General features: G+C 34.8%; 1 protein-coding gene across 1 annotated transcript in view; it reads right to left on the bottom strand.

Annotated features, from left to right (window-relative positions):
* The window catches only part of LOC149771149 (transient receptor potential cation channel subfamily M member-like 2), a 49,585-nt gene extending 39,807 nt beyond the window's left edge, over positions 1-9,778 (bottom strand). The window contains exons 1-2 of the mRNA XM_089948823.1: positions 9,641-9,778; positions 7,555-7,643 (exon numbers count right to left, since the gene is read on the bottom strand). Of these exons, the coding sequence (XP_089804949.1) occupies positions 7,555-7,643; positions 9,641-9,751 (200 nt within the window). The 5' untranslated portion in view covers positions 9,752-9,778. The remainder of the gene's footprint in view (positions 1-7,554; positions 7,644-9,640) is intronic.
* Positions 9,779-12,827: the final 3,049 nt, after the last annotated feature.

Genomic DNA, 12,827 nt, shown 5'->3' with positions numbered 1-12,827 from the left:
GTGAGTTATTATTTTAAATGATAGGCGAAATACTATGTAAATTTTACTTAGCAGAGACTGAGAACTTGGTATTGAATATATTTATTAAATATACTCTTTATATTTTGAAGAGTCTTGAGGAGGTATTTGTGTTTACAGTGTCAACTTAATCAGAATTGCGGCTCGAAAGTTTTTAACACACACATTCCTGCCTATTATCCAAAATGCTGTAGCAGGTTCATGACAGTATGCTTGTATTATATGCAGTAATTGCATTATTCAATGGCATCACCAAATGGAAATGCATTGTCCTCGAGTTCTCTGCACTTACAAATACACCAAATTACAGCGACATATTTCCACACTCATTTCACGCAATAATGATTAGTCCTGCTTGATCAGAAAAAAACCATTAAATATCATTTTACAATTACTGAAACGAGATTGTGCCCTCAGCTGATGACCAAGCCTATTAAAGTGTACTCAAGGATTTAAAGAAAGGAAATTATCAGGATGCCAAACTTGCCAGGTGAGTATAAGTCACAGTTGCAAACACCTCCTTACTTTAAGGAATCAATGCCTGAGATAATCTTCACAAGTCCTGTGCATATCGTTCTTTTCTGTCCGGACAACTTGAATAAGAACATGGCAAAATTACCATCAGAGACACGTGATGAATACATGGAGAATAAATGGACCAATATAGTGCTAAGGGAATTTACTAAAAAGGAGCATTGCGTTGGTGAGCGGTGGAATCATTTTGTAAAAAGGTTAAAAGTATTTAAAGAAGGACAAAGTTAGGAAGGTGAAAATGTATGGAGGAAATATATGATGCCTTAACGAGTATAAACAAGAATTGAGAAGATAACATGCATATGAGAAACAACAACAAGGTGTATTTCAAAATGAACGACACCGTGCATATGAGGAACAACCACAAAGATGGCAAGAATGTATAGAACCTTTAAGAGAACAGTTAACAGCAACAGTTTGCAACAAAAAACACACTCTAAACATCCGTACGATCCTACCCAAAACTCAAAGAATTTAATAGGGCAACAAACAACAGAAGGAAGAGGTGTTTGTAGATTGTGTGACCTCAACGACATTGTGCACCAAATGGAACCAAACGTGGGATCAGTTCGCGCTGTCAGCAATGCAACAGGCTGAGGCCACATTATGAGACATTAATGAGGCCTCATCGATTTCGCAAGGATCGTTCACTTAGAACAGCATGGACCAAAATAGCATGATACTTACTGAAGACGTTGATGACGTATATTACGATACCGGTGATAATTATGAAGTGACTTTACCCGCAATCTATGCAGCGATGAAACGTGTTGTTGTAGAAGACCTCAAACGTTTCCTCAATGATTACAATCTCATTACTACAGCCATAATTTATTGTGACTTTATCCACAGCTGGTGTTGCTGGTGAATCAGGTACAATCGAAATTGCATTCATCACATCCGTTTGGTGGTCATCGTGCGAAAATAAAATTGTGTTTTCATCAAAGACACCAACTTAAATGCTATCGTAATCCATCCATGCAACGAAGAAATTCGTTGACGAATTAAATTTTTTATCGAAAAGGAGCCTACAACTTAGATAAGAGAACATGACCCCACGCTAATTTCAGTCATTTCAATCAATTCAGAACGATCTGCGGCTGATATTAAATGGTCGTCAATAAGATCCGTTTTAGGTTGGCCTGACTCCATTTTAGATGATAAACTAATTATAAACATGGGCTATCATATCACGCCTGACATTTTCAGGATTACATCAACAATTCAAATCATTTAATACCTGTATCAATGATGCTATAAGGAGCAGTTATGAACTCGGATCTGAAAAGACAGACATAGCATACTATTTGTGTTTCCACAAACTCTGCAACTAGTTCTTTTAATATCAATTACTCCTGAGTTGCATGTGTAAATTCCATGTCAGAACAATCGTTTCTCGCATATTCGTTTTACACTCGTTGATCAAGACGGCACATTGTTCATCTTCGTAGTAAAATATTGACCACGGAACAATATTGATCTGCATGCGATTTAATTTAATGATAATCTTAAGATCACGTATAATATCAGTGTGCGCGTTATTAACGTGTGAAAGCCCATTTTCCAGATATATTGCAACACTAGCCTTAGTGATGTTTATCGTGCATTGATTCCATGGGTATCAAACGTGCTCTCGGATTTGTCATTGCGCGCTGCGCCAATTGCTAAACAAATTACAATGCGAGTCGTTGATAGTTCAAAACATGTGATCGCGGATCGGTTGAAAAATCTGGGATAGCGAGCGGTTTAATTAATTTGAAATCTACTACAGAGATTAGTGACTAATGCGTCATCAAAAACGGCTGAACCTAATTCGATTACATTGCCATCTACATAAAAAATACCGGTTGAGGCTGGTAAACCTACTGACGAAGCCTCTCAAAAATAAATAACAATAGGGAGCAGAATTGAGTGGCAAGCACCTAGGTATTTGACAAAATCGAAAATATATAAACAATGCCTCAATTCAACTATTGTTTTGATACCGCATTGGACATGTATGTGCCGGTGTTGATGGATCAAAAGCCAACTTTTTCAGCAGTATTCATACCAGCTACGTTTCCTAATCAATTAAAAGTATAATTAAAAGTCCATGAGACATCTAGTTTTTTTCTATCATTGGAAAACCTATTCATCACAACATTGCTGGTGATGATTGTTACCATATTTGGATTTTTTTAGAATGGCAGTTTGGTTATGTTCAACAGTGCGCGTTATTCAAATGATGAAAAAATAGTCGAATCAGTTCTTGATAACCATGACATTTCAGGAAGAATATTGGACTCGCGAGATACAGCAATGATTATGCGATATAAGCTAATTCATCTATGATCATCATCATGATAATGTAGTATTTAATTAGGCGACCTCGACAACGTAATAATGACCCGGGTACCAAATGCTGTAGTTACATTTACATCATATCACAAATTGTTGACCCATGAAGGAGAAATAATAAACAACAAATGTTCAAATTTTTAAAACTGTTTTATTGGTTTTGATAAACATAGATCTTCTATCAGGGTCAAGTATGCTAGATTTGCATGCATGTATTGTTTGCCCACAGCCTTAGCAACCTCAATTTAAGTTTTCATAGGCGTAACATACATATCAGTCTCTGATTCCCACGTCCCCGTGTTCACTGAGTGCAGGAAGCTTCTTCGCTATAGAGCCTTTGTATTAGAGAGCATTATATTACATTTCCGCGTTAGACATTTGTAATTTACCAGATTGATCTTGAAAAATCACAAGATCGCATAAGTATAGGTTGGTAATAACAGCACTACTGTTAAACACTGTCACTTTGCTGTAAAACCTGTTTGGATGCGCAATACCATATCTAATTGAGTAACGTCCGGTAATGGTATTAAACAGTTCGCACAATATTAAACATACTCTAATTCTAGATCATAACCTATTAACCAATGAAGAATAAAACTGATAATTATTTTAATATCAAATGGTCGAATTTTTTGTTACTTTAAATGCATTTGATATAACTAAATCACATATCTTAACGACACTCTAGTCCCGATCGTATGTATCTATCATATTCGGTTAATACAGATGGAGGGGTAAAGTAACAGCATCTGTAAATAATCAGCCTGATGCATGATTAATAATATGGACGAACCATGACTAAGTTTTTTCAAATATTTCATATTTACGAAAGTAATGTCATTCGTAGCTAAATATAAAATTCATTTCTGCTTAAGATTAATTTTACCACTCCATACAAATAATGGATTCTGACCGCGATAATAATGTTGCTCCCTTGAATAAGGGAGTGTTAAGCCAATTGACAGCGGATGCTGACAGTGATGGTGATCTTGTTCCATCTGTCGACGAATATCTGAGTCATGGTTGTGTTATTAAATCCTCGTATGCACTGAAATATAACCGATTCAGATATAAACTAATAGATGGGACGAACCTAAAGAGCGAATACCAAGCAGAGGTCAGTTTGGTATTCTAACATTATCACGCTCAAATCCACCATTGTCTGGCGCACTCATGGATTGTCTCTACAAAGACGAAACGGAATTCACTGCATTATCCACCATGGATACCTTCTCCAACGAATATGTAAAACCAATTTTAGCTCATTTCATGAAGTCAACGCTTATCGTGTATCTAGGCAAATAGTTGCTCAACAAAGTTTCAAAGGCGCATCAATGCGTGTATTCAAAGCGGTACATGGAGCGCGCAGTGGGCAGACAGTTACGCAAATGAAATTTGAAAAATTAGGAGTATCTGAAGTTTCTCTACGATTACACTTTTATCACGAGCCATTCAAAGGCATTTTACTGGAACATTTTACAAGCAACCAAATCGTACGTGTATATCGCAAGTTGGTGTCGTTCATGGGCCTTGCCAAAGCGTTGACATCGTTTTTCCAAGAAGACTTCATTCATTTGTACCCGATTTATTACTTTTTGCTAGAACACCTAGACCTAAACAATCTATGATCAATATGCACTTCATGCATGTGCAACTGAGGTGACCAGTGGTTGTATTGCCTACTCATGCTCCTATGCAGATGTATAAATGTACGTCTATCTGTTAATATACTGTTGTTGGAGGGCGGAAGTAGTCGAAGGGGGGTATTAATTGTGATATGGAAGTTCCGTATTTATTTATGTTGTAACTAAAAAAGCATGAATACAAATGGGGTTTTATCATTAATTTGTGGTTGGCCTTGGCCCAAAGCAGCTTGCAACACTACAAGTGCAATATGTACGAGTGCGAGATCGCATTAATGACATCACAGTTGTCCAGGCCGCTATGAAACTAATACAAAAAAGGTAGAATCATTACATTTCTTTAGTCAGTTGCAGCGTTATTGGTGACTGAGGCTTCTGTGGTTCCAAACTTGGCTGCATTAGTAGCAATTGGAAATGCAGCCGGGATGACTTTATGAAGGCGTTAGTAAAGCATCGGCGACTTTTCTGGAGGCCTCATAGGGTCTCAAACATACGAAAAGCTCATCGAATACCCTGGACGATTCTATATATAGCCTCAAGCAGAGGTCTTAAATTACCCGGTACAACTTTCAATAAACCAAATGTCAATTAACTAATCTCGATTTAGTAGCTATGAAATAGTCAATCAAGCATATATCCCGAATGGTTTCGGAGCCACAGACTCTCAGGCGATGGTCCCCCGCAAGTGGGAAACCAGGATTATTAACCTGGATTCATTAACCGCACCTGTCGTTCTTTGGGTCGCATATGTTGAAACGCCTTGAGAAATTTTGTATTTTTGCTCGTTTGTGGTTGCTCCACCACTTGAAGTTGATTATTTACTCCGAGGTGGTGGAGGGCGACAATTGATTTATTCGACTCTGTCGTTGTAAACTCGGCGGAAAGGCCAATATGTTGAAGTCTTTCTTGTTCATGCACTGCGTACACTTGTGCATTCGCAAACGCTGTGTGCTTGTTAGGTTTACCTCGTCACTTAGAAAATACAACTGAGAGTACATCAAATGACTATTACTAATATTTAGTACATCTGTGTACATTTTAGATGCTTATTCGCGCTTGTTGAGTTATGGTCGGCTGCATAGTCATTTTGACATTCTGTACAGAATATTTCCAGATAAAAGAGTATGTTTAAAAAGAGGCAGCTGCACGTGTAATAACGCAACCCTAGCTAATATGGCCATTTCGAATTACTTACCAATGCCACATGAATAAATAAATGTATTTGAGACATTGCGCTCAACCACATGGGATTTCAAATTGTTGTAGTCCTTCTGGACAACTTGAATGGCGATGTTTTCCATGTGTTTTGAAGTCAACTTTGATCATAAAACATATTTAGAGATTTTCATCCGTGTGCAAGAATACTGTATGCATTGCACAATATGCATTTATAACATTAAGCTCATATGTAAGTGTCACTCTCAAAAGAACTGTACTATAATGTAACAGATCGTGTGATAAAAATAGACTCTCATCTACTATTATATGCTGGTTTAGAGCCATGTTCCCAATAAAGTCCTGTTGTATATTGTACATTTAAATCCTCTCTTTATCAATGATTGAAGGCGAACAGCAATGTTCAATCATGAGAAGTAATAATTTTCCAAATGTCATTCTTACGGAGTGTTTTTTTTAATAATCATATTCGATCCGACTAATCGTTTTTGAACAGATGTAAGTAGAAAGCTTTATAAAATCAGACAAAAATATTTGCTTAAGCTAACCATTTTTCTCCGATAAATTCCTGATTTCCTTGAAATTTGTCAATCAATTAATTAAATAAATACCATCAATGGTCTGGCGCACGTTAAAAAGTTATGAATACTAGGCATGTGTACGGTTTGCAGTGATATTAAATGTGAAATGATCAAGTAGTTGTAGATGTACATACCTCCTTTTTAAATGAAGTTGTATGCATTACCAATAAATGGGTACTTTTTACGAACTCTGTGTTTCATTTGCACTTATAATACATGCATAATTCCTTTCTTTTGGTTCAGTAGCATTAAATTCACTTATTTCAGCAATTGTTTTACTATTTTTCGTTAAATTCTCAGATATTCATTATGATTTGTCTTCATCGCTTCTATTCTTCACCTAATTTTGTGAACATATGATATTTTAAGTACATGTGAAAATTTATAGTACCTGGGTTCCAGTTTCAGGCTTGCTCAATATGAATATGTGAGAAAGCTTGCCAGTAGCTTTCCGTAGGTCGGTGATTTTTCCGAGGTTTTCCCGGCTCTTTCCCCATTAGTTATATAGGACGTCATATATAGCCTATCGTGTACTGAAAAATGCCTTTAAACCCCACAATAACAACAACAAAGCAAAATTACGGATTATGTGTTCGCAAATTTGGTTTAGTGCTTCGTTCGATTTGATAACAGAATATTCAGATGCATCTCTAATGAGACGATGATATCATAGCATTCTTGGTTGTTTTTTTGTATGTCTCAACAAGATCAATGCCATGTTTTGAAAAGGCTGGAAAAATACCTCTCAGTTCAAACAATATGATCTTGGATTATCATGTCGTGGAACACTACTTGCAGCTTGAATATTATGTTTAACATGTTTGTTTTGTTTAGTTTGTGTTGTGCCTTCGTAGTTCTATGTTGCACGATTGTCTCTGATAGGCAGAGACAGCACGACTGATAAGCCATATGGATAAGTAAAGATCATCACGCCTCCTTGTTTTTTTAAACGATTGTGTATTTTTACCTGTCCAATGTACAATTTGGATCATCACGCCTCCTTGTTTTTTTAACGATTGTGTATTTTTAATTGTCCAATGTACAATTTGAATGAAATTCAAAACAAGTTAAAATGTATCCAGTTGATTGTATGTACTAAGGTTGTATTAATGATGTCAGTACAAACTTTATAGTAACTGGTCTTAGTATGTGATACTGAAATGGAGGCTGAATTCATATTAAATGCATGATCAGCCAAATACGATAAATTGAGTGTTTAGTAAAATATTGTAACACAATGCAAATGAATAGAAAGATCTTACTCTTTGTTATTTTCATCGTCCGACGGCATATAATATATACATTTTCTCATGTTGATGTTTTCTTTGATCCATTTCCACCAGGCTTCATTCTTTAAAGAGAACACAATTCAAATTAGTCAATGAAAAATGAATAATAAATGTTTCATGATGGCACATACGTTTATGACATATAAAATTACGTATTTGAAAATGAAAATAGAATGGCATACTAATACTTCCTGACAAGCAGCAACATATCTGTGATTCATAACAAATTTGGATTGTGAAAATAATTCCGAATGAAAGCATCTAGTTACTGAAACCATAACACTGCCAATGAGGCACGCAAATCCTTAATCTTTATCTTATCTTACCCTATTTGTATCTACTGAAAACAATTTCGCATCTTGGTGAAACGTTTGGTAAGTTTGTCGGAAATGTTTGCAAATTTCAAGAAGAGGAAAATTTTGCGTAAAACACTCCTTCATGAAAGCATGAAAATGCATTCAATAACTTCTCATGCAAAAGACAAGCGTAAAGAGAAACATTTTCAGAGAAGATTAGCTAGGCTTATGCAGTAATATGGGATGTAATCCCAACGTTCGTTTTAAATTCATTGTGATTCCACTATACAAAAACGGGAGGCCATCACGGTGTACATTTGAGTTAAATGCAAAAACAAAAAGTGAAGCATTTTATAAACATATGATATAATAATAGTGTGTGTATTAGTATGTTGACTCATCACAAAACTCTTTTGTTAGTCATTCTACTACATTTTGACGTCTGATTTATGTACAAATGCAATAGCAGTTAGCATTAAATCTGGATAGGTTTATGTTGAAACAGTTTTAACGCTATTTTCTGCATATATTATAAAAACTGTTTCGTAAAGATTTTTTAGCTTTCGTATCTTCATCTATACGCGATCGCATATCAGAATTATTTTCTTTATACTGCAAGGCCACTAGGCAAGGATTCTCTGTGTTCATGTGGATCAAAAAATGTCAGAAAATTATGTAAATGTTGTCCCACCAATAGTAAAAGAAACGAGATTTGATGGCAGAATGCCATCGGTTGTATACGTAAAAGGTATCGAAACAATTACATCCTCGGTCAAATTTATTCACACACTTTTAAGCAATATTCAGAACAGGTTATTGAGTGGATTTTGATATTTTACTATCTACAGCTTATCTACAGCCATATTTGATTTTTTGACTGGCATAATAAAAAAAAACTTTAAAACCATTCATGCAAGAATATTTTTTGTTAAATTAGATTATATTTATCTGTTTTTGATTAAAAAATCATTTAAAATAATCTCCATTAAAGTAAGTTAATACTGTTCAGATAAATTATTGCCATACAGCAAATTGACAAACCGGATAGAGTAATGCCACAACATATTTCATCAATACTTAATTTAGTAGCGAAAATAAAATTTGTAAGAAAGCTAAACACATTTACAAACAACGCTCTAGGATGAATATAATGTTTAAACTATACCAGACGCTTAAAAATAGTATTCTTATGTACATTGTAAAGAAAATAACCGTATTAGTGTTGCTTATGCTTATAGCGATTGTATGCACTGTACTATTTTTCTTTTCTGAAAACAACACACAATTTGCCTATCTGTAAGACCTTCCTGATACGAAACCTAAAATGATATTTGAAGCTTTTAAGTTTCAGCTCCGAAATAAAACACGATTTAATTTTTTTTTGCAGTATAAATACAACAATCATAGGATCGTCGTCTTTACTCTATTCCAGTCAGAAATTGTTGTTACCTTAAGTCATCATGCACCAAAACCGGTAAAAGGAAATGTAACTGGAATTCAATGTTTGGTTTAACGTTTAATTTAGTAAAAATATATATTGAGCCATATTTTAGTTGAACTGCACTCTAATGACTACAAATCTGATCACAATGCAACAAATTAGTATTAGATCCTTTAATGCTTTAATATCAATAAATCCATACAGCTTAATCTTTGCAGTATTTTTTTTAAAACCTAGATTTCAAGCCTCTTTTATATTCTAATTATATTAATATATTTTAAGTACAAAGAATATTCCAGATTGTATTTATTAATATGCCTACAACAGAAGCAGCCGCTTTTTGTGATTGAAGCTTGTACTTCGTGCTCCTGCTCGTGATCATCTTCGATATCCCGCCTGTATTATATTCTCTGGAGCTTAGCACTGATCCCATGGTCCTGAGGTATGATCTCTTCCCTTTCCTGTATGGTTATCTTGGACAAAATAAAAACCAGAGGTGATAGATAGTGATTAGGTCTTGACAAAAAGTGACTATAGGTAAATAATATTGATATCAAACATGAAATAGGACCTTTTGATGTAAGCGAAATATTAACATTCAAACTCAGACACACTCGATGAATTTTCGTGCAGTCAGATATAATACATGTATTCAATTCAATTTGAAGATTTGGGAGATTCGTGAAAAACTATCAAATGTAATATTTAAGGATTTAATTATTAGTATTGAATTTTTATATAATATTCCAATTCAGATCTTTAATATACAGCTCGTTTCATATTTGCTTCCTTTCTTGTACATCATCATCGTGGCAAGAGGATTCTAATATATCATGCATCCATCAAATCACATCTACCCCTTAATCCACCGCTGCCTGTCTTTTAATCACTTGGTAAGCCTAACATTTTGTCATTTGTAGGTTACATGTGCAAATGTAATGAATGTATTAGCCCTGAACGTTCTGATTAAAAATCAGGTCTTTCTATAAAATGTTTCTGCTATCTATCCATTTAAGTATTTCTCTGAATTTATTTCGTACAGTAATATCAGATGAAATAGCCATATGTTTTAAAGCAAGAGCAATTTAGTACTGAGCTTTGCCTCTGGCAGCTAATTCTTAAAAACAGTACTGTTTTAATTGAAAAGAGTGGTTTTCACGAATCCTTCCAAACCCACATGAATGTGTTATTTTTGTTTTCAAATTAGTATTATAATTGATATGGATAGCTGTTATGGTATGTACATCGTTAAACAGTATTTGCTAAACTGCCAGAAATAGTACGTTCAAATCACGTGTTTCTAGGTGGATAATAAAAAGCTTAAAAAAACTGAAACTATTTCCGGTAGCCCAAATGTCTTATTCTATCTTCAGACTAGTGTTTCTTCACATGTAGTTCAATCACACAGAGATAAATATAGTTGGCATCAGATTTTGTAGAGTAGTATTCCAACAAAAATGACATTTATTGAAAAACTAGAAAAATTATAATTTAATGTAGCAACAAAATGTAATAGATGTTATTCAACAAATACATGATTGCGTAAAATTACTCCACTATAAATAGATTGTGTACGTAATGTCAAGTCTCAGTTAATTACACCTAGAATCCACGCTGAAAGCAAATTAGCCGACACATGTGTAATATCTGATTGATGACATACGAAACAAAACGTTTAATATCATGAAGCTTATTATAATATAGATTAGATTGTTTTAAATTCTTACTATGGAGTGTTGAATACAAGTCTGCTGGTAAATGCATACATTGGCGTGCCTGCAGCCACCAACCACTATACCCAATACACCCTGAGCAAAAAAATGCACTAAAAACAGTATGATACAAGGCCGTTCATTAACACATTTATTGGTAGCAGGCAATCTTTAATTTGTAGTCAATTAATAAACACTAGTCAGCGAAAACGTATGAAACATCAGTGAATGTTAAATGCTTATTTCGTCGCAGCTGGCATAAACTGGTTGATGACCTGTGGTAAACCTCGGAGGTGTCGGTTGGTGGCTGTTCTCCGTCGAGGTGTTTGGCATTTGGTAACCCCTTAATATAGACAGTTAACCTTCTGGATTTAGAGTGGAAAGTAAGTTAGGTTATTAGACCAACAGACACTCCGTGGAACTAGCTGAAAACAGACGTTATATTAGTCACCTTGGCGGAGAAAACAACGTATGCAATACTTTGATAAAACATTGTTAAATTGTGACAGAAATACTCATTGGTAGACATGAGCGACGCTGATATAAGTGACAACGATCTTTTTGAGGACTTTGTTGCAAATTTTAATAGCTGTTCTTAGCGGTGATGACGCGGAAGACACGTGGAAAGGTGAGAGACTGGAGACGAGACCGAAAGACTGGACGCTACGTGTATGATGCAATTGTTTGCCAGGTCCTATTATTCGTCTCCATTCAAATTAGGAATATCATATTCATGATTTGGAAAAAATGATAGTATGCCATTCATGAAACAGAACAGAAAAGGTAGCCAAAAAAATGCCATACTCAAGATGCGTTTTGCGAGTTGGAGATGATCATTGGATTTATCAAAGTAGTGGTATAAATATAATATAAAGGACACTAAAACTAGTTTAGTAAAAGGAATGGATAGAGTTTGATAAAGCCTTTGGCGAGCTTATAGTCATTACATATTTCAATAAGACATTGCTGCTTAATTTACTATATGACAAGGTCAGTGCTGAGAAAAAGGCCGTTACACGTTTTAGAATTTGAGTTAGGTTGTTAATTGATTACAAAACTGCATTATTGATAAGTATAAGAACACTACACAATGTCAGTTAGATGTAGCTCATTAATAGGCTATCCACAAATATAATACCTACATATAAACGTTTTAATGTGTTGCTTTGCAGAAGGCCTATGACCACGCCAAATTCTAATTATCAGACCGTCAATTCATTGTCTTGAACAATAAATTCAAAACATGTTAAGCTCCGCAAAGAAAGTTTAAACACCTACACAGATGTAAAGGTTAATTTACACAAATGATTTTGTCTATTTGAAACAAAACTTTTGTTTTTTTATAATGAAAAGCGCTACCATCCATCTCAAGGGAGAAAAAACGGGTAAACAAATTGCCATCCACAGTAAAATGAGATAATATTACCTGGGGTTCTTAAAGAGACCATTTCCACAGTGCGCACTTACGAGATCAATAACAGAATGACAAAAATAATGTCACAATAGATTTTTTACTAAAATGCCTCGTTGGCAATCAAGGTATCTACCCACGTGTTTTCTATGGTCTTACCAAATATAGAGTTATTCATTAGCTGGATACTTCTTTCTCTCCAGCTCTGGTTTCAAATTGATTTATGGGTCTCTTTTCAGTTGTATCATGGTCACATCCATGCTTTGGTCGTACATTACAAATATCCATAGCTCATATTGTCTGCACTTTTAAATATGCCGAAAAGAATGGTAATGTCGAGAAAAGAAAAAAACACTAAGATGAGTAAGTGTTTTTCGCAGAGCTAA

This window comes from Sinohyriopsis cumingii, unplaced genomic scaffold (assembly GCF_028554795.1).
Source record: "Sinohyriopsis cumingii isolate HCF-2022 unplaced genomic scaffold, ASM2855479v2 utg002106l, whole genome shotgun sequence".
Taxonomy (NCBI): Eukaryota; Metazoa; Mollusca; class Bivalvia; order Unionida; family Unionidae; genus Sinohyriopsis; species Sinohyriopsis cumingii.
The sequence above is the reverse complement of the archived record's forward strand: the minus strand, read 5'-3'. Positions and strand labels throughout refer to the sequence as shown.